This window comes from Oncorhynchus masou, chromosome 1 (genome assembly GCF_036934945.1).
Source record: "Oncorhynchus masou masou isolate Uvic2021 chromosome 1, UVic_Omas_1.1, whole genome shotgun sequence".
Classification (NCBI taxonomy): Eukaryota; Metazoa; Chordata; class Actinopteri; order Salmoniformes; family Salmonidae; genus Oncorhynchus; species Oncorhynchus masou.
The window spans coordinates 16126970-16154195 of record NC_088212.1 but is presented as its reverse complement, the minus strand read 5'-3'; the positions used below and the strand labels follow the sequence as shown (position 1 = coordinate 16154195).

Sequence of the window (27226 nt, the reverse complement as noted above, 5' to 3'; positions counted from 1 at the left end):
ATGATATGATGATATCTCCATAGCACACAACAACATTGTATCATTGACAACCACATACCTGCAATTTCAATTGTCTCGCCAACGATCGTGTGCCCCAAATCCAGTCTGGTCTCAGATGAAGGGGTAGTTTCTACTCCCTTGATGGGGGGTTCACCCTCAACTAACGTAGGTCCTGATACATTATCATAGTCCACGGTTTCCTCCTCTGCAGAAACAGATGAAGGAATACTGTGGATTGTAGCAACTGATTCTGGCTGGTTCTGTGTTCCTGCTGGCGATTCAGTTGTGTACTCTGGCTTTTCCCTCGTTGGCATCTCTGTGGTAGGAGTAACAACTTCCTCAATTTCACCCTGTGCTTCATGTTTCTCAGAGGAGCTTGCGACACTAAGGGACTCCGCTCCGGGGTCGGCTGGAGACTGGCGAGATGGTGGACTGGTGACACCTGGCAAAACCCCGGTCTGAATCTGTGCCAACGATTGGGTGGTTTCCTCCACAGTGTCAATCTCTGGCTTCTCAGAAACTGTATTTTCTTCTGGAGAAGTCGTGAGAGAGGATGAACCAGTGACGGCGGCTGTCAGTTCTGTCTGAGTCACTAAGAGGGATGGGGTGGTCTCCTCTGTTGTGTCATTCTCTGGCTTCAAGGTTGAAGCAATTGTCAACTTTTCCTCCAAACTGCTTTCTGAGCTGTAGGAGGCTAATACTGATTGAGTCACAGATGGGCTGGACAGTTCATCTGATCTGCTCTCTGAACTGCTCTCTGAACTCGATGACACACTCTGAATATTCTGTGTTGGGACAGTCTGTGTTGGGGCAGTCTGTGTTGGGGCAGTCTGTGTTGGGGCAGTCTGTGTTGGGACAGTCTGTGTTGGGACATTCTGTGTTGGGACAGTCTGTGTTGGGACAGTCTGTGTTGGGACAGTCTGTGTTGGGGCAGTTCTGAGCGCTGTTGCTTCCACCTCAGGCTTTGTGGTGGTTATAACGACGGAAGGTATAGATTTAACCTGTACTGGCTCTGAGGTACTTTCATAGTCCACCATTTCATCAATATATGTCATTGCAGATGGTGTGCCGTTCACTTTAGTTTCTAATACCTTCTCAGTTAGAGGAGAAACAATGATAGGAACGCTTGTGTCTTCAACCACAGCCTCTTGTTCGGAGCTGCCCTCTGCCTCCTCTGATGTAGGTACCTGGCTTGAAGCTTCAACTTGTTCCTCTGCCTCTGGTGTGGGTAAAACAGCATCAGTCTTCACTGGAGAAGCAGTAGAGACAAAAGTTGATTCTGAGCTCTGTGCAGGTGCAGTTATAGTTTCTAAAGACTGGCTTGAATATTCCTTAGGCAGCATGGGACTGGTTGTAGGCAATGCTGTTTCCTCAGAAGAGAGATCAGTATGAGGACGAGGAGTAAATGTTATCTCCGACCTGGCCTGTTCAAACGATTCCTCTGGTGTTGTCATGTCTGGTTTGGGGACAAATGTTGTGACAAACTGGACCACCACGTCAGACTCTGATGCTGCCTCAGTGGAATAGACAGAGGCAATTGCCTGCTCTGTGCTAGCCAAGAGAGGATCTTCTGTTGAAGAAGTGTCTGTAGTGAAACCCTCACTTGTCTGGTGACCTGAGCTCTGGTCATCTGTGGAAGGTAAGACAGAGATGGTAGCTGATGGTTTTCCAGAGCCTGATGGTCTCTCAGTTTGCTCAGTGACTTCACTCTCCTCTGTTACAGTTTCATGTGATCTTGTTGTAGGTTCCTCTGTGCTAAACAGAGAGGAAACTGTAGTAGTTGGTAAGTCTTTGGTAAAAATGTCAAGGGTTTGGTCACCTGAGCTCTCCTTATCTTTATCAGGTAGGACTGAGATCACTGTGCTTTTCACTGAACTGGCAATATCTGATGGCTGTCCTGTGTTAGTTAGGTCTGTCTGTTTGGTTTCTTCACTATCAGCAGTTGTTTCAGGAGAGGTAAGGTCAGCCACGGATTCATAGACAGCTGATGTTGATGTCTGCAATGGCTTGGCTGTGCTACTGTGTAAATGAGCTTCTGTTACAGGAGACTCCTGGGTGGTCATCGGACTTGTCTCATCTCCAGAACTCTCTTCATCTGTAGAACCTGTTTCTATGTCATCAACACCAGGAGTTACTAACTCCTCTGAGTCTGTTGGTGTTTCTGTCGGATCAATGGATGCAGTCTCTTCTGGTGACATCACATGTGGCCTTACTGTGGTTGTCACTTGTTCTGCTTTGACAGTGCTGTGTACAGAATAAGCTGTTGTAGTGACTGACATAGCAGAGGTATGGGTAAATGCATGTTGGGTAAATGCAATCTCAGACCGAGCCTGTTGGAAAGATTCTTCAGGTTTTGTCACGTCCACCTCGGGGACAAAATCTGTGACAAACTGATCCACCACATCGAGCATTACAGATGGCGTAGCAGTGGAATGGACAGACAAACTTGCCTGGGAGGAAGCTTTCTCTGTTTTCTCAGTCCTAAACAGAGACAACCCTGTAGTAGTTGTAGTCTTTTCAATCTCTGCTGTTGCTTTTTCAGGTGACATTGTTGTGGCTGTTACCTGCTCCATTTTGACAGTGCTGTCAACTGGAGAAACAGTGGTTGTTTTAGACGCTTTACTAAAATTATCAGGGGTATGGTCACCAGAGCTCTCTTCGTCTGTGGAGGTTATATCCAAAATGGAAGAAAGTGAAGGTTTCTCAGTGCTGAACAGAGAATAAACCGTAGTTGTGGATGTCATTTGTAAACGTACAGTAGCAGACTCTTTGGTAAACGTTTTAGGGGTTGGGTCACCAAAGCTTTCTTCATCTGTGGAGGTTAAATCCAAAATGGAAGCAACTGATGGTTTATCTTTGCTATACAGGGAGGAAGTGGCTTCAGAGGGTTTGGGATTTGAAGTCTTCATGTCATCCCCAGAGATGCCCTCCTCTAAAGATGAAGGTACTAGAATGTTAATCTCTGTCGCATCACCCTCCTTAGCAGCTCTTGAGGTGGGGATCGTGGTTTGGGAGGTCTCCACTACAGAGGTGAAGGTCTCAGATCCAGAGCCTTCAGAGTCATCTTCTCCTGAAGACTCATCAACAGGCAATGGGCTGGTTGGTTTCACAGTCTCTTTGTCTTCTTCAGTGGACACTGGCGTATGTTGTGTAGGAGTGTCAGACACCTTGGTGGCTTGGGAGGAACTAAATGAAGTTGTTGTGGCCTCCACTTCAGAATGCTCATCAGATGTGTCTTCTACTCTAGCTTTAACAGTAATAGGAGAAGGGGTGGTGGATAATTCAATTGCAGCTGTCCGGAATTCCTCACTGCTAACTGTGGACTGTGAGCTTGTATCTATGGGGAGAGTTGATGCTTGGGATGATACAGGGGCAGAAGGAGTAGGCTCGGTATCAGACTCCTCACCAGTGACACCATCTCCGGAGAACTCATCAATAAACACAGTTGGTGTGGTGAATGCCGTCTGAGAGCTGGACTCCGTGGTTAGAGCTCTGGTTTGGGTGGTTTGAGCTACAGAGGACACAAACACTGAAGTAGACGCCTCACTAAAAACATCCTCTACAGATGACGAGGTGGTCGTTCTCACAGTCTCTGAATGTTTAACTTTTGCAGACCTTGTTGTTGTCTTAGCACTTGCCTCTGCAGATATATCTACAGAGGTGACTGATGGGATTTGTGTTGTGGCCAGACTCAGTGAGTCAATTGTGGAAGACAAACAGTCATCTGTACCAGACCCTTCAGGTTCTTTTGTCATTGTAATTGAGGACTGTGGTGTCATGGTAATGGCTGTGACTCCCCATGCTTCCTCTGTAAAGATGGTGGAGTAGAGAGGTGAGGAGAGTTCAACCATTGCCACAGTATCAGCGTCAATTATGGTTTCATCTTTAGTGATAACCTCAGGGGTTGTGGTCATGCTCTCTGTAACAGTGGAGAACAGTGTGTCCTCATCTCCGGCCTCCTCTGTAAATATGATAACTGTGCTTGTTGATGGTTTCGTACCGTGCACCACCATGGTGGGGGTCTGGTCAGTTTTGGTTTGGCTGCCTGTTGAGGTGACTATCATGACCTGCTGGTCAGTAACACCTTGGTACATAATAGAGGGGAGAGCAGTGAATGTGGATGACTGTGATCTAAAAGGCACTGTTGTATGGTCTCTGACAGTTGTGTGGTCTCTTGCTACTGTGTGGTCTCCAACAGTTGAATGATCACTCACTGTTGTACGGGCTCTAGTATGGTCTCTTTCGGTTATATGGAATCTGTGTGTTGTACGGTCACTCATAGTTGTGCTATCAGTCATAGTTTTGCGATCATTCACAGTAGCAGGGGGCTGTGTAGCATCTGGACTGATGGGGGTTTCAGTATCTGGGCTGACATGACCCTCATCATCTGGGCCTGGTGTGCTTGACACAATGGATTCTGTTTGGGCTGTTTCCTTGGTAAACATATCAGAGGTCTGGTCACCTGAGCTTTCATCTGAAATTAAGGCAACTGATGATTTCTTTGTACTGCTTGTTTTTCTTTCTGTCACCTCACTTTCCGGGGTCTGAGCTGTAATAGAAATAAACTTAGGTACCTCTGCAGTTGTGCCAGATGATAGGGTTTCATCAACCTCAACAGCTGTTTCAAGGGTGGCGTCACCACTGACAGACATTGTGGTAAATTCCTCCATTGTTGTTGCTGGACTAGACAGGAGAGGAACAGTTGTGCTTGCAGGTTGCTTAGTGGACACGTCTACATTTTCTTCACCTGAACTCTCATCCTCTGTACCATCATTCTCAACTGTAGAGTCAATTGTCAAGTCACCACTACCATTCTCTGTGAAAGAGACTGTGGAAGCCTCTGATGGTTTACCTGTTATTAACATGGAAGGAGATTGGGTTGAAGTGGATTCCTGTGACTGTGTGATCTCTTTTGAAGCATCAACATTTGGAGTCCAAGATGTGCTTTCAGTCTCTCTGATTTCGGTCTCATCTGAGGCTACCGTGAATAGGTCATGTAGTTGAGTGGCAGTCTCAACTACTACCTCCTCACCTGAACCCTCTGCCTGAGTTGTCTCTTGGTCATCCTCTGTCTTTGAGATTCCAGATCCCTCCAAGTCCATGGGTGAAGAGGTGCTGTGGGTAGAATGTGTTGATGCCCCGGTTTGTTCCATCACCTGTCCAGTCGATGTATGAACAGTGGTATAACTACTGATAAACTCAATCGTTGAGACTGGTGCATTGGTAAACATATCAGGGGTCTGGTCACCAGAACCATCTTCCTCTGTCAGGGTCAAGATTGAACTTGTGGTCTCTTTTGGACTTGATGAGGTGAAAGCTCTAACTGACTCTGATGTGGATGCAGTTGTTGCAACAGAGTCCTTGGTGAGCATCTCAGTTGTTGCTCCAGTTGAACTTGTATCATCTTCTGAAGTAAGGATGATGCTTTTCTCTGTTTCATCAAAAATGGGAACAACTGACGTTGTTCCTTTTTCTCTAATCTGTCCAGAATCTGTTATATCAGTGAGTGCTTCCTGTGAGGTTCCGATCACTGTAGGTGATGTCTCCATTGGTTCCCGTGTCTGATCTATCAGGGTAACAATGGGAGTCATAGATGATTCTTGGGGAATCATTTCAGCTGTGTCCCCTGATCCCTCATCTCTGAGGGTATAAATCAAACCTGTTGTTTTCTCAAAAATGGCAGTGACTGAAGGCTGGGCAATTGAAATTGTTGTCTGTGAGGTGACATCCAGAGATGTTGCAATAGTAGATACCTTGGTAAACATATCAGGGGTCTGGTCACCAGAACCATCGTCCTCTGTAATGGTCAAGATAGAACTTGAGGTCAAAGTTGGTCTTGTTGTAATGAAAACACTAAATGACTCTGATGTGGATGCAGTTCTTGCAAATGACTCCTTAGTGAACATCTCAGGTGTTGAACCACTTGACCTTCTATCCCCTTCTGAAGTGGGGGCGGTGCTTGTCTCTGTTTCATCAATAAAAGGAACAACTGATGGCATTTCAGAACTTGATGGTGCCCCTGGCGGTTCTGGTCTGACTGTACTATACACTGGAGAAAGAGGGGTGGCAGCTGACTGAGTAGTAAACATATCAGAAGTCAGATCTCCTGAGCTCTCGTCCTCTACGATGGTAGTCTCAAAATGAGCAATTTTCTCTGTACTATGTAGAGAAGAAAATGTGTTAGCAGCAGCAGTCATTATCGACTCCACTGTTGCAATTTCCTTTGATACTGAAGTCGTTATATGACTTGGTTTCTCAGTGCTAAACAGAGAAGTTGCTGAAATTGTAGCAGTCTTTTCACTGTTTTTTGTAGCAGTGTCCTGTTGCACTGTGGTAGGTTTCTCAGTGCTATACAGAGAAGAAGTTGTATTTGTAGTATTTCTTGCAGTCTCAGCTGTTGCAGTTTCATGAGGTTCTCTGGTCAATATTTGTTTCAGCTTCTCAGTGCTAAACAGAGAAGAAACTTTAGTCGTGGACATAATTTGTTCTGCTTTGACTGTGCTGTATTCAGAAGAAACCGTTGTAGTAACAGACTCTTTGGTAAACATATCAGGGGTCTGGTCACCTGAGCTTTTATCGCCTGTGAGTGTTACATTTGAAATTAAAGCAACTGATGGTTCCTCTGTGCTGCTTGCATCTTTTTCTGTCACCTCACTTTCCGGTGTCTGAACTGCGCTAGAAATAAACTTAGGTACCTCTGCAGTTGTGCCTATTGATAGAGTAGCATCAACCTCAACAGCTGTTTCAAGGGTGGCGTCACCACTGACAGACATTGTGGTAAATCCCTCCTTTGTTGTTGCTGGACTAGACAGGAGAGGAGCAGTCGTGCTTGCAGATTGCTTAGTGGACACATCTGAGATGTCTTCACCTGAACTCTCGTGCTCTCTCCGTTCATCCTCAGCTATAGAGTCTATTGTCAAGTCACCACTACCCTGCTCTGTGAATGAGGCTGTGGAAGCCTCTGCTGGTTTACCTTTGCTTGACATGGAAGGAGATTGGGTTGACGTGGATTCTTGGGACTCTGTGATCTCTATTGAAGAAACATTACTTGGACTCTCAGATGTGCTCTCAGTCACTCTGATTTCATTCTCATCGGTTGCTACAGTGAACTGGTACTGTGGTTTAGTGGTGGTTTCCACTGATGCCTCCTCAACTGTCCCTTCAGGTTTACTTGTCTCCTGGTCGTCATCTGCTGCTGAGATTCCCGAGGCCCCCATGTCTACGTAAGTGAATGTAGTGAAAAATTGTGATGATGTGCTTGCTAGACCAGTTGCTTGGTCCACAGAAGGCTCCAAAGTTTCAACTGCTGCAGTGGGAGATTCTTTGGGTGATTCATCTATTTCTTCTGTGGGTGTGATGACTTTTCCTACAGTTGTGCTTTGGAATTGGTCAATGCTGATGATTGGGGAGGAAGATGTGATCATCAAAGCTTCTGACCCTAGTGATGTTGGTGTAGTAGATTCCTTGGTAAACATTTCAGGTGTCAGGTTGCCAGAGCTCTCCTCGTCAGTGAATGTGACCACTGAGGCTGTCACACTTGAGACAGGGCCAGCTGAAGGTCCATCTGTGCGTGTTGGTTCATCAGTCTGCTCAACCCCCTTGGTTCCATTAGTTACTTCAGTGCTTACTGATTTTGTAACCAATGAGTCTGTTGAAGATGATGTAGTATGCAGTGGGACTGTTGTAATAGCAGATGTGTCATCACCTGAACTCTCGCCCTCTGTGGCATCACTTTCTGAAATAGAGGGTTCTGTCAAGTCTCCACTTCCTTGCTCGGACAATGAAGCAGTAGCTGATTCTATTGTCTCAGCTGTGCTAGTGGATAGAGGGTTTTGGGTTGATGTAGATTCTTGGCTGAGCTGTGTGGACTGTGTTGAGGATGCAACACCTAGAGCCTCAGATTTACTCTCGGTCTCTTTGATTTCTGTCTCATCTGTGACTACAGAGAACAGTTCCTGTGGTTTAGTGGTGGTCTCATCTACTACCTCCACACCTAATCCCTCTGCCTGAGTTGTCTCTTGGTCATCCTCTGTCTTTGAGATTCCAGATCCTCCAAGTCTCTGGGTGAAGAGGTGCTGTGGGTATACTGTGTTGATGCACTGTTTTGTTCCATCACCTGTCCAGTAGATGTATGAACAGTGGAATAACTGCTGACAAACTCAATCGTTGAAACTGGTGCCTTGGTAAACATATCAGGGGTCTGGTCACCAGAACCATCTTCCTCTGTAAGGGTCAAGATTGAACTTGAGGTCACTGTTGGTCTTGATGCAGTGAAAGCACTAACTGACGCTGATGTGGATGAAGTTGTTGCAACAGAGTCCTTGGTGAACATCTCAGTTGTTGCTCCAGCTGAGCTTGTATCCTCTTCTGAAGTGAGGATGGTGCTTGTCTCTGTTTCATCAAGAATGGGAACAACTGATGGCATTTCTGAGCTTGATGGTACCTCTGGCTGTTCTGGTCTGACTGTACTATACACTGGAGAAAGAAGGGTGGCAGCTGACTGAGTAGTAAACATATCAGAAGTCAGATCTCCTGAGCTCTCCTCCTCTAGGATGGTAGTTTCAACATGAGCAGTTTTCTCTGTAGTATGTGGAGAAGAAACTGTAGAAGCAGCAGCAGTCATTTTCGACTCCACTGTTGCAGTTTCCTGTGACGCTGTGGTAGGCTTCTCAGTGCTATACAGAGAATAAGCTGAAGTGATTGTAATCTTTGATATTTCAGCTGCTGCAGTTTCATGTGATGCTGTAGTCACTACTTGTATTGGCTTCTTAGTACTGAACAGAGAAGAAACTGTTATTGTTCCTGTGTCTTTGGTAAACATATCAGGTGTCTGATCACCTGAGCTCACTTTTTCTGTGGTGAGGACTGAACCTTTGTCAGGGGCAGTGCTGAGGATTGTAAGTTCTCCCTCAAGTTGTTTGGTAGTTTGAGCAGTTGAAGGTTTATCTTCAACGAGTGAAGCCTCTGCGGTACTGTCATTGAACACCTCTTCAATGTCTGGAGATATGGATGATGTGACAGCAATGTAAGCTAAACTTGTTGCTTCTGTGCCGTACAAAGAAGATATAGGTGTCACAGAGGAAGTCTTAGTAAAAATCTCAGTTGTTTGGTCACCTGAGCTTTCTTCATCTGTAGAGGTGAGGAATGAACTTGACTCTATGTCACCGGTAATAGTGGTAACTGTTGATTTCTCTGTTACTTGTCCTGCTTTCTCTGTGCCATATAGAGACGAAGCAGAAGTAGGAGCTGTCTTTGAGGTCTCATCTGTTGCAAATTCATGTGACGCTGTCATTCCGACATGTCTTGGTTCCTCTGCACTGAAAAGAGCGGAGACCGTGGTGGTTCCATTGTCTTTGGTAAACATATCAAGAATTGAACTTTTCTCTGTATCATCAATAAGGGGAATACCTGATGTCCTTCCTGTTTCTCTAATAGGTCCAGATTCTGTTATATCAGTGAGTGCTTCCTGTGAGGTTCCGATCACTGTAGCTGATGTCTCCATTGGTTCCCGTGTCTGATCTATCAGGGTAACAATGGGAGTCGTAGATGATTCTTGGGGAATAATTTCAGCTGTGTCCCCTGATCCCTCAACTCTGAGGGTATAAATCAAACCTGTTGTTTTCTCGACAATGGCAGTGACTGAAGGCTGGGCAATTGAAATTGTTGTCTGTGAGGTGACATCCAGAGATGTTGCAATAGTAGATACCTTGGTAAACATATCAGGGTCTGGTCACCAGAACCATCGTCCTCTGTAATGGTCAAGATTGAACTTGAGGTCACAGTTGGTCTTGTTGTAGTGAAAACACTAACTGACTCTGATGTGGATGCAGTTCTTGCAAATGACTCCTTAGTGAACATCTCAGGTGTTGAACCACTTGACCTTCTATCCCCTTCTGAAGTGGGGGGCGGTGCTTGTCTCTGTTTCATCAATAAAAGGAACAACTGATGGCATTTCAGAACTTGATGGTGCCCCTGGCAGTTCTGGTCTGACTGTACTGTACACTGGAGAAAGAGGGGTGGCAGCTGACTGAGTAGTAAACATATCAGAAGTCAGATCTCCTGAGCTCTCCTCCTCTACGATGGTAGTCTCAAAATGAGCAATTTTCTCTGTACTATGTAGAGAAGAAAATGTATTAGCAGCAGCAGTCATTATCGACTCCACTGTTGCAATTTCCTTTGATACTGAAGTCATTAAATTACTTGGTTTCTCAGTGCTAAACATAGAAGTTGCTGAAATTGTAGCAGTCTTTTCACTGTCTTTTGTAGCAGTGTCCTGTTGCACTGTGGTAGGTTTCTCAGTGCTAAACAGAGAAGAAACTTTAGTCGTGGACATAATTTGTTCTGCTTTGACTGTGCTGTATTCAGAAGAAACCGTTGTAGTAACAGACTCTTTGGTAAACATATCAGGGGTCTGGTCACCTGAGCTTTTATCGCCTGTGAGTGTTACATTTGAAATTAAAGCAACTGATGGTTCCTCTGTGCTGCTTGCATCTTTTTCTGTCACCTCACTTTCCGGTGTCTGAACTGCGCTAGAAATAAACTTAGGTACCTCTGCAGTTGTGCCTATTGATAGAGTAGCATCAACCTCAACAGCTGTTTCAAGGGTGGCGTCACCACTGACAGACATTGTGGTAAATCCCTCCTTTGTTGTTGCTGGACTAGACAGGAGAGGAGCAGTCGTGCTTGCAGATTGCTTAGTGGACACATCTGAGATGTCTTCACCTGAACTCTCGTGCTCTCTCCGTTCATCCTCAGCTATAGAGTCTATTGTCAAGTCACCACTACCCTGCTCTGTGAATGAGGCTGTGGAAGCCTCTGCTGGTTTACCTTTGCTTGACATGGAAGGAGATTGGGTTGACGTGGATTCTTGGGACTCTGTGATCTCTATTGAAGAAACATTACTTGGACTCTCAGATGTGCTCTCAGTCACTCTGATTTCATTCTCATCGGTTGCTACAGTGAACTGGTACTGTGGTTTAGTGGTGGTTTCCACTGATGCCTCCTCAACTGTCCCTTCAGGTTTACTTGTCTCCTGGTCGTCATCTGCTGCTGAGATTCCCGAGGCCCCCATGTCTACGTAAGTGAATGTAGTGAAAAATTGTGATGATGTGCTTGCTAGACCAGTTGCTTGGTCCACAGAAGGCTCCAAAGTTTCAACTGCTGCAGTGGGAGATTCTTTGGGTGATTCATCTATTTCTTCTGTGGGTGTGATGACTTTTCCTACAGTTGTGCTTTGGAATTGGTCAATGCTGATGATTGGGGAGGAAGATGTGATCATCAAAGCTTCTGACCCTAGTGATGTTGGTGTAGTAGATTCCTTGGTAAACATTTCAGGTGTCAGGTTGCCAGAGCTCTCCTCGTCAGTGAATGTGACCACTGAGGCTGTCACACTTGAGACAGGGCCAGCTGAAGGTCCATCTGTGCGTGTTGGTTCATCAGTCTGCTCAACCCCCTTGGTTCCATTAGTTACTTCAGTGCTTACTGATTTTGTAACCAATGAGTCTGTTGAAGATGATGTAGTATGCAGTGGGACTGTTGTAATAGCAGATGTGTCATCACCTGAACTCTCGCCCTCTGTGGCATCACTTTCTGAAATAGAGGGTTCTGTCAAGTCTCCACTTCCTTGCTCGGACAATGAAGCAGTAGCTGATTCTATTGTCTCAGCTGTGCTAGTGGATAGAGGGTTTTGGGTTGATGTAGATTCTTGGCTGAGCTGTGTGGACTGTGTTGAGGATGCAACACCTAGAGCCTCAGATTTACTCTCGGTCTCTTTGATTTCTGTCTCATCTGTGACTACAGAGAACAGTTCCTGTGGTTTAGTGGTGGTCTCATCTACTACCTCCACACCTAATCCCTCTGCCTGAGTTGTCTCTTGGTCATCCTCTGTCTTTGAGATTCCAGATCCCTCCAAGTCTCTGGGTGAAGAGGTGCTGTGGGTATACTGTGTTGATGCACTGTTTTGTTCCATCACCTGTCCAGTAGATGTATGAACAGTGGAATAACTGCTGACAAACTCAATCGTTGAAACTGGTGCCTTGGTAAACATATCAGGGGTCTGGTCACCAGAACCATCTTCCTCTGTAAGGGTCAAGATTGAACTTGAGGTCACTGTTGGTCTTGATGCAGTGAAAGCACTAACTGACGCTGATGTGGATGAAGTTGTTGCAACAGAGTCCTTGGTGAACATCTCAGTTGTTGCTCCAGCTGAGCTTGTATCCTCTTCTGAAGTGAGGATGGTGCTTGTCTCTGTTTCATCAAGAATGGGAACAACTGATGGCATTTCTGAGCTTGATGGTACCTCTGGCTGTTCTGGTCTGACTGTACTATACACTGGAGAAAGAAGGGTGGCAGCTGACTGAGTAGTAAACATATCAGAAGTCAGATCTCCTGAGCTCTCCTCCTCTAGGATGGTAGTTTCAACATGAGCAGTTTTCTCTGTAGTATGTGGAGAAGAAACTGTAGAAGCAGCAGCAGTCATTTTCGACTCCACTGTTGCAGTTTCCTGTGACGCTGTGGTAGGCTTCTCAGTGCTATACAGAGAATAAGCTGAAGTGATTGTAATCTTTGATATTTCAGCTGCTGCAGTTTCATGTGATGCTGTAGTCACTACTTGTATTGGCTTCTTAGTACTGAACAGAGAAGAAACTGTTATTGTTCCTGTGTCTTTGGTAAACATATCAGGTGTCTGATCACCTGAGCTCACTTTTTCTGTGGTGAGGACTGAACCTTTGTCAGGGGCAGTGCTGAGGATTGTAAGTTCTCCCTCAAGTTGTTTGGTAGTTTGAGCAGTTGAAGGTTTATCTTCAACGAGTGAAGCCTCTGCGGTACTGTCATTGAACACCTCTTCAATGTCTGGAGATATGGATGATGTGACAGCAATGTAAGCTAAACTTGTTGCTTCTGTGCCGTACAAAGAAGATATAGGTGTCACAGAGGAAGTCTTAGTAAAAATCTCAGTTGTTTGGTCACCTGAGCTTTCTTCATCTGTAGAGGTGAGGAATGAACTTGACTCTATGTCACCGGTAATAGTGGTAACTGTTGATTTCTCTGTTACTTGTCCTGCTTTCTCTGTGCCATATAGAGACGAAGCAGAAGTAGGAGCTGTCTTTGAGGTCTCATCTGTTGCAAATTCATGTGACGCTGTCATTCCGACATGTCTTGGTTCCTCTGCACTGAAAAGAGCGGAGACCGTGGTGGTTCCATTGTCTTTGGTAAACATATCAAGAATTGAACTTTTCTCTGTATCATCAATAAGGGGAATACCTGATGTCCTTCCTGTTTCTCTAATAGGTCCAGATTCTGTTATATCAGTGAGTGCTTCCTGTGAGGTTCCGATCACTGTAGCTGATGTCTCCATTGGTTCCCGTGTCTGATCTATCAGGGTAACAATGGGAGTCGTAGATGATTCTTGGGGAATAATTTCAGCTGTGTCCCCTGATCCCTCAACTCTGAGGGTATAAATCAAACCTGTTGTTTTCTCGACAATGGCAGTGACTGAAGGCTGGGCAATTGAAATTGTTGTCTGTGAGGTGACATCCAGAGATGTTGCAATAGTAGATACCTTGGTAAACATATCAGGGGTCTGGTCACCAGAACCATCGTCCTCTGTAATGGTCAAGATTGAACTTGAGGTCACAGTTGGTCTTGTTGTAGTGAAAACACTAACTGACTCTGATGTGGATGCAGTTCTTGCAAATGACTCCTTAGTGAACATCTCAGGTGTTGAACCACTTGACCTTCTATCCCCTTCTGAAGTGGGGCGGTGCTTGTCTCTGTTTCATCAATAAAAGGAACAACTGATGGCATTTCAGAACTTGATGGTGCCCCTGGCGGTTCTGGTCTGACTGTACTGTACACTGGAGAAAGAGGGGTGGCAGCTGACTGAGTAGTAAACATATCAGAAGTCAGATCTCCTGAGCTCTCCTCCTCTACGATGGTAGTCTCAAAATGAGCAATTTTCTCTGTACTATGTAGAGAAGAAAATGTATTAGCAGCAGCAGTCATTATCGACTCCACTGTTGCAATTTCCTTTGATACTGAAGTCATTAAATTACTTGGTTTCTCAGTGCTAAACAGAGAAGTTGCTGAAATTGTAGCAGTCTTTTCGCTGTCTTTTGTAGCAGTGTCCTGTTGCACTGTGGTAGGTTTCTCAGTGCTAAACAGAGAAGAAACTTTAGTCGTGGACATAATTTGTTCTGCTTTGACTGTGCTGTATTCAGAAGAAACCGTTGTAGTAACAGACTCTTTGGTAAACATATCAGGGGTCTGGTCACCTGAGCTTTTATCGCCTGTGAGTGTTACATTTGAAATTAAAGCAACTGATGGTTCCTCTGTGCTGCTTGCATCTTTTTCTGTCACCTCACTTTCCGGTGTCTGAACTGCGCTAGAAATAAACTTAGGTACCTCTGCAGTTGTGCCTATTGATAGAGTAGCATCAACCTCAACAGCTGTTTCAAGGGTGGCGTCACCACTGACAGACATTGTGGTAAATCCCTCCTTTGTTGTTGCTGGACTAGACAGGAGAGGAGCAGTCGTGCTTGCAGATTGCTTAGTGGACACATCTGAGATGTCTTCACCTGAACTCTCGTGCTCTCTCCGTTCATCCTCAGCTATAGAGTCTATTGTCAAGTCACCACTACCCTGCTCTGTGAATGAGGCTGTGGAAGCCTCTGCTGGTTTACCTTTGCTTGACATGGAAGGAGATTGGGTTGACGTGGATTCTTGGGACTCTGTGATCTCTATTGAAGAAACATTACTTGGACTCTCAGATGTGCTCTCAGTCACTCTGATTTCATTCTCATCGGTTGCTACAGTGAACTGGTACTGTGGTTTAGTGGTGGTTTCCACTGATGCCTCCTCAACTGTCCCTTCAGGTTTACTTGTCTCCTGGTCGTCATCTGCTGCTGAGATTCCCGAGGCCCCCATGTCTACGTAAGTGAATGCAGTGAAAAATGGTGATGATGTGCTTGCTAGACCAGTTGCTTGGTCCACAGAAGGCTCCAAAGTTTCAACTGCTGCAGTGGGAGATTCTTTGGGTGATTCATCTATTTCTTCTGTGGGTGTGATGACTTTTCCTACAGTTGTGCTTTGGAATTGGTCAATGCTGATGATTGGGGAGGGAGATGTGATCATCAAAGCTTCTGACCCTAGTGATGTTGGTGTAGTAGATTCCTTGGTAAACATTTCAGGTGTCAGGTTGCCAGAGCTCTCCTCGTCAGTGAATGTGACCACTGAGGCTGTCACACTTGAGACAGGGCCAGCTGAAGGTCCATCTGTGCGTGTTGGTTCTTCAGTCTGCTCAACCCCCTTGGTTCCATTAGTTACTTCAATGCTTACTGATTTTGTAACCAATGAGTCTGTTGAAGATGATGTAGTATGCAGTGGGACTGTTGTAATAGCAGATGTGTCATCACCTGAACTCTCGCCCTCTGTGGCATCACTTTCTGAAATAGAGGGTTCTGTCAAGTCTCCACTTCCTTGCTCGGACAATGAAGCAGTAGCTGATTCTATTGTCTCAGCTGTGCTAGTGGATATAGGGTTTTGGGTTGATGTAGACTCTTGGCTGAGCTGTGTGGACTGTGTTGAGGATGCAACACCTAGAGCCTCAGATTTACTCTCGGTCTCTTTGATTTCTGTCTCATCTGTGACTACAGAGAACAGTTCCTGTGGTTTAGTGGTGGTCTCATCTACTACCTCCACACCTAATCCCTCTGCCTGAGTTGTCTCTTGGTCATCCTCTGTCTTTGAGATTCCAGATCCCTCCAAGTCTCTGGGTGAAGAGGTGCTGTGGGTATACTGTGTTGATGCGCTGTTTTGTTCCATCACCTGTCCAGTAGATGTATGAACAGTGGAATAACTGCTGACAAACTCAATCGTTGAAACTGGTGCCTTGGTAAACATATCAGGGTCTGGTCACCAGAACCATCTTCCTCTGTAAGGGTCAAGATTGAACTTGAGGTCACTGTTGGTCTTGATGCAGTGAAAGCACTAACTGACGCTGATGTGGATGAAGTTGTTGCAACAGAGTCCTTGGTGAACATCTCAGTTGTTGCTCCAGCTGAGCTTGTATCCTCTTCTGAAGGGAGGATGGTGCTTGTCTCTGTTTCATCAAGAATGGGAACAACTGATGGCATTTCTGAGCTTGTTGGTACCTCTGGCTGTTCTGGTCTGACTGTACTATACACTAGAGAAAGAAGGGTGGCAGCTGACTGAGTAGTAAACATATCAGAAGTCAGATCTCCTGAGCTCTCCTCCTCTAGGATGGTAGTTTCAACATGAGCAGTTTTCTCTGTAGTATGTGGAGAAGAAACTGTAGAAGCAGCAGCAGTCATTTTCGACTCCACTGTTGCAGTTTCCTGTGACGCTGTGGTAGGCTTCTCAGTGCTATACAGAGAATAAGCTGAAGTGATTGTAATCTTTGATATTTCAGCTGCTGCAGTTTCATGTGATGCTGTAGTCACTACTTGTATTGGCTTCTTAGTACTGAACAGAGAAGAAACTGTTATTGTTCCTGTGTCTTTGGTAAACATATCAGGTGTCTGATCACCTGAGCTCACTTTTTCTGTGCTGAGGACTGAACCTTTGTCAGGGGCAGTGCTGAGGATTGTAAGTTCTCCCTCAAGTTGTTTGGTAGTTTGAGCAGTTGAAGGTTTATCTTCAACGAGTGAAGCCTCTGCGGTACTGTCATTGAACACCTCTTCAATGTCTGGAGATATGGATGATGTGACAGCAATGTAAGCTAAACTTGTTGCTTCTGTGCCGTACAAAGAAGATATAGGTGTCACAGAGGAAGTCTTAGTAAAAATCTCAGTTGTTTGGTCACCTGAGCTTTCTTCATCTGTAGAGGTGAGGAATGAACTTGACTCTATGTCACCGGTAATAGTGGTAACTGTTGATTTCTCTGTTACTTGTCCTGCTTTCTCTGTGCCATATAGAGACGAAGCAGAAGTAGGAGCTGTCTTTGAGGTCTCATCTGTTGCAAATTCATGTGACGCTGTCATTCCGACATGTCTTGGTTCCTCTGCACTGAAAAGAGCGGAGACCGTGGTGGTTCCATTGTCTTTGGTAAACATATCAAGAATTGAACTTTTCTCTGTATCATCAATAAGGGGAATACCTGATGTCCTTCCTGTTTCTCTAATAGGTCCAGATTCTGTTATATCAGTGAGTGCTTCCTGTGAGGTTCCGATCACTGTAGCTGATGTCTCCATTGGTTCCCGTGTCTGATCTATCAGGGTAACAATGGGAGTCGTAGATGATTCTTGGGGAATAATTTCAGCTGTGTCCCCTGATCCCTCAACTCTGAGGGTATAAATCAAACCTGTTGTTTTCTCGACAATGGCAGTGACTGAAGGCTGGGCAATTGAAATTGTTGTCTGTGAGGTGACATCCAGAGATGTTGCAATAGTAGATACCTTGGTAAACATATCAGGGGTCTGGTCACCAGAACCATCGTCCTCTGTAATGGTCAAGATTGAACTTGAGGTCACAGTTGGTCTTGTTGTAGTGAAAACACTAACTGACTCTGATGTGGATGCAGTTCTTGCAAATGACTCCTTAGTGAACATCTCAGGTGTTGAACCACTTGACCTTCTATCCCCTTCTGAAGTGGGGCGGTGCTTGTCTCTGTTTCATCAATAAAAGGAACAACTGATGGCATTTCAGAACTTGATGGTGCCCCTGGCGGTTCTGGTCTGACTGTACTGTACACTGGAGAAAGAGGGGTGGCAGCTGACTGAGTAGTAAACATATCAGAAGTCAGATCTCCTGAGCTCTCCTCCTCTACGATGGTAGTCTCAAAATGAGCAATTTTCTCTGTACTATGTAGAGAAGAAAATGTATTAGCAGCAGCAGTCATTATCGACTCCACTGTTGCAATTTCCTTTGATACTGAAGTCATTAAATTACTTGGTTTCTCAGTGCTAAACAGAGAAGTTGCTGAAATTGTAGCAGTCTTTTCGCTGTCTTTTGTAGCAGTGTCCTGTTGCACTGTGGTAGGTTTCTCAGTGCTAAACAGAGAAGAAACTTTAGTCGTGGACATAATTTGTTCTGCTTTGACTGTGCTGTATTCAGAAGAAACCGTTGTAGTAACAGACTCTTTGGTAAACATATCAGGGGTCTGGTCACCTGAGCTTTTATCGCCTGTGAGTGTTACATTTGAAATTAAAGCAACTGATGGTTCCTCTGTGCTGCTTGCATCTTTTTCTGTCACCTCACTTTCCGGTGTCTGAACTGCGCTAGAAATAAACTTAGGTACCTCTGCAGTTGTGCCTATTGATAGAGTAGCATCAACCTCAACAGCTGTTTCAAGGGTGGCGTCACCACTGACAGACATTGTGGTAAATCCCTCCTTTGTTGTTGCTGGACTAGACAGGAGAGGAGCAGTCGTGCTTGCAGATTGCTTAGTGGACACATCTGAGATGTCTTCACCTGAACTCTCGTGCTCTCTCCGTTCATCCTCAGCTATAGAGTCTATTGTCAAGTCACCACTACCCTGCTCTGTGAATGAGGCTGTGGAAGCCTCTGCTGGTTTACCTTTGCTTGACATGGAAGGAGATTGGGTTGACGTGGATTCTTGGGACTCTGTGATCTCTATTGAAGAAACATTACTTGGACTCTCAGATGTGCTCTCAGTCACTCTGATTTCATTCTCATCGGTTGCTACAGTGAACTGGTACTGTGGTTTAGTGGTGGTTTCCACTGATGCCTCCTCAACTGTCCCTTCAGGTTTACTTGTCTCCTGGTCGTCATCTGCTGCTGAGATTCCCGAGGCCCCCATGTCTACGTAAGTGAATGCAGTGAAAAATGGTGATGATGTGCTTGCTAGACCAGTTGCTTGGTCCACAGAAGGCTCCAAAGTTTCAACTGCTGCAGTGGGAGATTCTTTGGGTGATTCATCTATTTCTTCTGTGGGTGTGATGACTTTTCCTACAGTTGTGCTTTGGAATTGGTCAATGCTGATGATTGGGGAGGGAGATGTGATCATCAAAGCTTCTGACCCTAGTGATGTTGGTGTAGTAGATTCCTTGGTAAACATTTCAGGTGTCAGGTTGCCAGAGCTCTCCTCGTCAGTGAATGTGACCACTGAGGCTGTCACACTTGAGACAGGGCCAGCTGAAGGTCCATCTGTGCGTGTTGGTTCTTCAGTCTGCTCAACCCCTTGGTTCCATTAGTTACTTCAATGCTTACTGATTTTGTAACCAATGAGTCTGTTGAAGATGATGTAGTATGCAGTGGGACTGTTGTAATAGCAGATGTGTCATCACCTGAACTCTCGCCCTCTGTGGCATCACTTTCTGAAATAGAGGGTTCTGTCAAGTCTCCACTTCCTTGCTCGGACAATGAAGCAGTAGCTGATTCTATTGTCTCAGCTGTGCTAGTGGATATAGGGTTTTGGGTTGATGTAGACTCTTGGCTGAGCTGTGTGGACTGTGTTGAGGATGCAACACCTAGAGCCTCAGATTTACTCTCGGTCTCTTTGATTTCTGTCTCATCTGTGACTACAGAGAACAGTTCCTGTGGTTTAGTGGTGGTCTCATCTACTACCTCCACACCTAATCCCTCTGCCTGAGTTGTCTCTTGGTCATCCTCTGTCTTTGAGATTCCAGATCCCTCCAAGTCTCTGGGTGAAGAGGTGCTGTGGGTATACTGTGTTGATGCGCTGTTTTGTTCCATCACCTGTCCAGTAGATGTATGAACAGTGGAATAACTGCTGACAAACTCAATCGTTGAAACTGGTGCCTTGGTAAACATATCAGGGGTCTGGTCACCAGAACCATCTTCCTCTGTAAGGGTCAAGATTGAACTTGAGGTCACTGTTGGTCTTGATGCAGTGAAAGCACTAACTGACGCTGATGTGGATGAAGTTGTTGCAACAGAGTCCTTGGTGAACATCTCAGTTGTTGCTCCAGCTGAGCTTGTATCCTCTTCTGAAGGGAGGATGGTGCTTGTCTCTGTTTCATCAAGAATGGGAACAACTGATGGCATTTCTGAGCTTGTTGGTACCTCTGGCTGTTCTGGTCTGACTGTACTATACACTAGAGAAAGAAGGGTGGCAGCTGACTGAGTAGTAAACATATCAGAAGTCAGATCTCCTGAGCTCTCCTCCTCTAGGATGGTAGTTTCAACATGAGCAGTTTTCTCTGTAGTATGTGGAGAAGAAACTGTAGAAGCAGCAGCAGTCATTTTCGACTCCACTGTTGCAGTTTCCTGTGACGCTGTGGTAGGCTTCTCAGTGCTATACAGAGAATAAGCTGAAGTGATTGTAATCTTTGATATTTCAGCTGCTGCAGTTTCATGTGATGCTGTAGTCACTACTTGTATTGGCTTCTTAGTACTGAACAGAGAAGAAACTGTTATTGTTCCTGTGTCTTTGGTAAACATATCAGGTGTCTGATCACCTGAGCTCACTTTTTCTGTGCTGAGGACTGAACCTTTGTCAGGGGCAGTGCTGAGGATTGTAAGTTCTCCCTCAAGTTGTTTGGTAGTTTGAGCAGTTGAAGGTTTATCTTCAACGAGTGAAGCCTCTGCGGTACTGTCATTGAACACCTCTTCAATGTCTGGAGATATGGATGATGTGACAGCAATGTAAGCTAAACTTGTTGCTTCTGTGCCGTACAAAGAAGATATAGGTGTCACAGAGGAAGTCTTAGTAAAAATCTCAGTTGTTTGGTCACCTGAGCTTTCTTCATCTGTAGAGGTGAGGAATGAACTTGACTCTATGTCACCGGTAATAGTGGTAACTGTTGATTTCTCTGTTACTTGTCCTGCTTTCTCTGTGCCATATAGAGACGAAGCAGAAGTAGGAGCTGTCTTTGAGGTCTCATCTGTTGCAAATTCATGTGACGCTGTCATTCCGACATGTCTTGGTTCCTCTGCACTGAAAAGAGCGGAGACCGTGGTGGTTCCATTGTCTTTGGTAAACATATCAAGAATTGAACTTTTCTCTGTATCATCAATAAGGGGAATACCTGATGTCCTTCCTGTTTCTCTAATAGGTCCAGATTCTGTTATATCAGTGAGTGCTTCCTGTGAGGTTCCGATCACTGTAGCTGATGTCTCCATTGGTTCCCGTGTCTGATCTATCAGGGTAACAATGGGAGTCGTAGATGATTCTTGGGGAATAATTTCAGCTGTGTCCCCTGATCCCTCAACTCTGAGGGTATAAATCAAACCTGTTGTTTTCTCAAAAATGGCAGTGACTGAAGGCTGGGCAATTGAAATTGTTGTCTGTGAGGTGACATCCAGAGATGTTGCAATAGTAGATACCTTGGTAAACATATCAGGGGTCTGGTCACCAGAACCATCGTCCTCTGTAATGGTCAAGATTGAACTTGAGGTCACAGTTGGTCTTGTTGTAGTGAAAACACTAACTGACTCTGATGTGGATGCAGTTCTTGCAAATGACTCCTTAGTGAACATCTCAGGTGTTGAACCACTTGACCTTCTATCCCCTTCTGAAGTGGGGCGGTGCTTGTCTCTGTTTCATCAATAAAAGGAACAACTGATGGCATTTCAGAACTTGATGGTGCCCCTGGCGGTTCTGGTCTGACTGTACTGTACACTGGAGAAAGAGGGGTGGCAGCTGACTGAGTAGTAAACATATCAGAAGTCAGATCTCCTGAGCTCTCCTCCTCTACGATGGTAGTCTCAAAATGAGCAATTTTCTCTGTACTATGTAGAGAAGAAAATGTATTAGCAGCAGCAGTCATTATCGACTCCACTGTTGCAATTTCCTTTGATACTGAAGTCATTAAATTACTTGGTTTCTCAGTGCTAAACAGAGAAGTTGCTGAAATTGTAGCAGTCTTTTCGCTGTCTTTTGTAGCAGTGTCCTGTTGCACTGTGGTAGGTTTCTCAGTGCTAAACAGAGAAGAAACTTTAGTCGTGGACATAATTTGTTCTGCTTTGACTGTGCTGTATTCAGAAGAAACCGTTGTAGTAACAGACTCTTTGGTAAACATATCAGGGGTCTGGTCACCTGAGCTTTTATCGCCTGTGAGTGTTACATTTGAAATTAAAGCAACTGATGGTTCCTCTGTGCTGCTTGCATCTTTTTCTGTCACCTCACTTTCCGGTGTCTGAACTGCGCTAGAAATAAACTTAGGTACCTCTGCAGTTGTGCCTATTGATAGAGTAGCATCAACCTCAACAGCTGTTTCAAGGGTGGCGTCACCACTGACAGACATTGTGGTAAATCCCTCCTTTGTTGTTGCTGGACTAGACAGGAGAGGAGCAGTCGTGCTTGCAGATTGCTTAGTGGACACATCTGAGATGTCTTCACCTGAACTCACGTGCTCTCTCCGTTCATCCTCAGCTATAGAGTCTATTGTCAAGTCACCACTACCCTGCTCTGTGAATGAGGCTGTGGAAGCCTCTGCTGGTTTACCTTTGCTTGACATGGAAGGAGATTGGGTTGACGTGGATTCTTGGGACTCTGTGATCTCTATTGAAGAAACATTACTTGGACTCTCAGATGTGCTCTCAGTCACTCTGATTTCATTCTCATCGGTTGCTACAGTGAACTGGTACTGTGGTTTAGTGGTGGTTTCCACTGATGCCTCCTCAACTGTCCCTTCAGGTTTACTTGTCTCCTGGTCGTCATCTGCTGCTGAGATTCCCGAGGCCCCCATGTCTACGTAAGTGAATGCAGTGAAAAATGGTGATGATGTGCTTGCTAGACCAGTTGCTTGGTCCACAGAAGGCTCCAAAGTTTCAACTGCTGCAGTGGGAGATTCTTTGGGTGATTCATCTATTTCTTCTGTGGGTGTGATGACTTTTCCTACAGTTGTGCTTTGGAATTGGTCAATGCTGATGATTGGGGAGGAGATGTGATCATCAAAGCTTCTGACCCTAGTGATGTTGGTGTAGTAGATTCCTTGGTAAACATTTCAGGTGTCAGGTTGCCAGAGCTCTCCTCGTCAGTGAATGTGACCACTGAGGCTGTCACACTTGAGACAGGGCCAGCTGAAGGTCCATCTGTGCGTGTTGGTTCTTCAGTCTGCTCAACCCCCTTGGTTCCATTAGTTACTTCAATGCTTACTGATTTTGTAACCAATGAGTCTGTTGAAGATGATGTAGTATGCAGTGGGACTGTTGTAATAGCAGATGTGTCATCACCTGAACTCTCGCCCTCTGTGGCATCACTTTCTGAAATAGAGGGTTCTGTCAAGTCTCCACTTCCTTGCTCGGACAATGAAGCAGTAGCTGATTCTATTGTCTCAGCTGTGCTAGTGGATATAGGGTTTTGGGTTGATGTAGACTCTTGGCTGAGCTGTGTGGACTGTGTTGAGGATGCAACACCTAGAGCCTCAGATTTACTCTCGGTCTCTTTGATTTCTGTCTCATCTGTGACTACAGAGAACAGTTCCTGTGGTTTAGTGGTGGTCTCATCTACTACCTCCACACCTAATCCCTCTGCCTGAGTTGTCTCTTGGTCATCCTCTGTCTTTGAGATTCCAGATCCCTCCAAGTCTCTGGGTGAAGAGGTGCTGTGGGTATACTGTGTTGATGCGCTGTTTTGTTCCATCACCTGTCCAGTAGATGTATGAACAGTGGAATAACTGCTGACAAACTCAATCGTTGAAACTGGTGCCTTGGTAAACATATCAGGGGTCTGGTCACCAGAACCATCTTCCTCTGTAAGGGTCAAGATTGAACTTGAGGTCACTGTTGGTCTTGATGCAGTGAAAGCACTAACTGACGCTGATGTGGATGAAGTTGTTGCAACAGAGTCCTTGGTGAACATCTCAGTTGTTGCTCCAGCTGAGCTTGTATCCTCTTCTGAAGGGAGGATGGTGCTTGTCTCTGTTTCATCAAGAATGGGAACAACTGATGGCATTTCTGAGCTTGTTGGTACCTCTGGCTGTTCTGGTCTGACTGTACTATACACTAGAGAAATAAGGGTGGCAGCTGACTGAGTAGTAAACATATCAGAAGTCAGATCTCCTGAGCTCTCCTCCTCTAGGATGGTAGTTTCAACATGAGCAGTTTTCTCTGTAGTATGTGGAGAAGAAACTGTAGAAGCAGCAGCAGTCATTTTCGACTCCACTGTTGCAGTTTCCTGTGACGCTGTGGTAGGCTTCTCAGTGCTATACAGAGAATAAGCTGAAGTGATTGTAATCTTTGATATTTCAGCTGCTGCAGTTTCATGTGATGCTGTAGTCACTACTTGTATTGGCTTCTTAGTACTGAACAGAGAAGAAACTGTTATTGTTCCTGTGTCTTTGGTAAACATATCAGGTGTCTGATCACCTGAGCTCACTTTTTTCTGTGCTGAGGACTGAACCTTTGTCAGGGGCAGTGCTGAGGATTGTAAGTTCTCCCTCAAGTTGTTTGGTAGTTTGAGCAGTTGAAGGTTTATCTTCAACGAGTGAAGCCTCTGCGGTACTGTCATTGAACACCTCTTCAATGTCTGGAGATATGGATGATGTGACAGCAATGTAAGCTAAACTTGTTGCTTCTGTGCCGTACAAAGAAGATATAGGTGTCACAGAGGAAGTCTTAGTAAAAATCTCAGTTGTTTGGTCACCTGAGCTTTCTTCATCTGTAGAGGTGAGGAATGAACTTGACTCTATGTCACCGGTAATAGTGGTAACTGTTGATTTCTCTGTTACTTGTCCTGCTTTCTCTGTGCCATATAGAGACGAAGCAGAAGTAGGAGCTGTCTTTGAGGTCTCATCTGTTGCAAATTCATGTGACGCTGTCATTCCGACATGTCTTGGTTCCTCTGCACTGAAAAGAGCGGAGACCGTGGTGGTTCCATTGTCTTTGGTAAACATATCAAGAATTGAACTTTTCTCTGTATCATCAATAAGGGGAATACCTGATGTCCTTCCTGTTTCTCTAATAGGTCCAGATTCTGTTATATCAGTGAGTGCTTCCTGTGAGGTTCCGATCACTGTAGCTGATGTCTCCATTGGTTCCCGTGTCTGATCTATCAGGGTAACAATGGGAGTCGTAGATGATTCTTGGGGAATAATTTCAGCTGTGTCCCCTGATCCCTCAACTCTGAGGGTATAAATCAAACCTGTTGTTTTCTCGACAATGGCAGTGACTGAAGGCTGGGCAATTGAAATTGTTGTCTGTGAGGTGACATCCAGAGATGTTGCAATAGTAGATACCTTGGTAAACATATCAGGGGTCTGGTCACCAGAACCATCGTCCTCTGTAATGGTCAAGATTGAACTTGAGGTCACAGTTGGTCTTGTTGTAGTGAAAACACTAACTGACTCTGATGTGGATGCAGTTCTTGCAAATGACTCCTTAGTGAACATCTCAGGTGTTGAACCACTTGACCTTCTATCCCCTTCTGAAGTGGGGGCGGTGCTTGTCTCTGTTTCATCAATAAAAGGAACAACTGATGGCATTTCAGAACTTGATGGTGCCCCTGGCGGTTCTGGTCTGACTGTACTGTACACTGGAGAAAGAGGGGTGGCAGCTGACTGAGTAGTAAACATATCAGAAGTCAGATCTCCTGAGCTCTCCTCCTCTACGATGGTAGTCTCAAAATGAGCAATTTTCTCTGTACTATGTAGAGAAGAAAATGTATTAGCAGCAGCAGTCATTATCGACTCCACTGTTGCAATTTCCTTTGATACTGAAGTCATTAAATTACTTGGTTTCTCAGTGCTAAACAGAGAAGTTGCTGAAATTGTAGCAGTCTTTTCACTGTTTTTTGTAGCAGTGTCCTGTTGCACTGTGGTAGGTTTCTCAGTGCTATACAGAGAAGAAGTTGTATTTGTAGTATTTCTTGCAGTCTCAGCTGTTGCAGTTTCATGAGGTTCTCTTGTCAATATTTGTTTCAGCTTCTCAGTGCTAAACAGAGAAGAAACTTTAGTCGTGGACATAATTTGTTCTGCTTTGACTGTGCTGTATTCAGAAGAAACCGTTGTAGTAACAGACTCTTTGGTAAACATATCAGGGGTCTGGTCACCTGAGCTTTTATCGCCTGTGAGTGTTACATTTGAAATTAAAGCAACTGATGGTTCCTCTGTGCTGCTTGCATCTTTTTCTGTCACCTCACTTTCCGGTGTCTGAACTGCGCTAGAAATAAACTTAGGAACCTCTGCAGTTGTGACTATTGATAGAGTAGCATCAACCTCAACAGCTGTTTCAAGGGTGGCGTCACCACTGACAGACATTGTGGTAAATCCCTCCTTTGTTGTTGCTGGACTAGACAGGAGAGGAGCAGTCGTGCTTGCAGATTGCTTAGTGGACACATCTGAGATGTCTTCACCTGAACTCTCGTGCTCTCTCCGTTCATCCTCAGCTATAGAGTCTATTGTCAAGTCACCACTACCCTGCTCTGTGAATGAGGCTGTGGAAGCCTCTGCTGGTTTACCTTTGCTTGACATGGAAGGAGATTGGGTTGACGTGGATTCTTGGGACTCTGTGATCTCTATTGAAGAAACATTACTTGGACTCTCAGATGTGCTCTCAGTCACTCTGATTTCATTCTCATCGGTTGCTACAGTGAACTGGTACTGTGGTTTAGTGGTGGTTTCCACTGGTGCCTCCTCAACTGTCCCTTCAGGTTTACTTGTCTCCTGGTCATCATCTGCTGCTGAGATTCCCGAGGCCCCCATGTCTACGTAAGTGAATGCAGTGAAAAATGGTGATGATGTGCTTGCTAGACCAGTTGCTTGGTCCACAGAAGGCTCCAAAGTTTCAACTGCTGCAGTGGGAGATTCTTTGGGTGATTCATCTATTTCTTCTGTGGGTGTGATGACTTTTCCTACAGTTGTGCTTTGGAATTGGTCAATGCTGATGATTGGGGAGGAAGATGTGATCATCAAAGCTTCTGACCCTAGTGATGTTGGTGTAGTAGATTCCTTGGTAAACATTTCAGGTGTCAGGTTGCCAGAGCTCTCCTCGTCAGTGAATGTGACCACTGAGGCTGTCACACTTGAGACAGGGCCAGCTGAAGATCCATCTGTGCGTGTTGGTTCATCAGTCTGCTCAACCCCCTTGGTTCCATTAGTTACTTCAGTGCTTACTGATTTTGTAACCAATGAGTCTGTTGAAGATGATGTAGTATGCAGTGGGACTGTTGTAATAGCAGATGTGTCATCACCTGAACTCTCGCCCTCTGTGGCATCACTTTCTGAAATAGAGGGTTCTGTCAAGTCTCCACTTCCTTGCTCAGACAATGAAGCAGTAGCTGATTCTATTGTCTCAGCTGTGCTAGTGGATAGAGGGTTTTGGGTTGATGTAGATTCTTGGCTGA

At 45.2% G+C, this 27226-nt stretch overlaps 1 protein-coding gene across 3 annotated transcripts in view; it reads right to left on the bottom strand.

Annotated features, from left to right (window-relative positions):
- LOC135520841 (versican core protein-like) overlaps positions 1-27226 on the bottom strand; it is a 72373-nt gene that overhangs the window by 13919 nt on the left and 31228 nt on the right. For 2 of the 3 annotated variants that reach the window (XM_064946682.1, XM_064946765.1), the window contains exon 1: positions 59-5121. The exons of the other annotated variant lie outside the window; for it this stretch is intronic. In XM_064946682.1, the coding sequence (XP_064802754.1) occupies positions 59-5102 (5044 nt within the window). In that variant the 5' untranslated portion in view covers positions 5103-5121. Of the gene's footprint in view, positions 1-58; positions 5122-27226 lie in introns of those variants that run through there. 3 annotated transcript variants of the gene reach the window in all.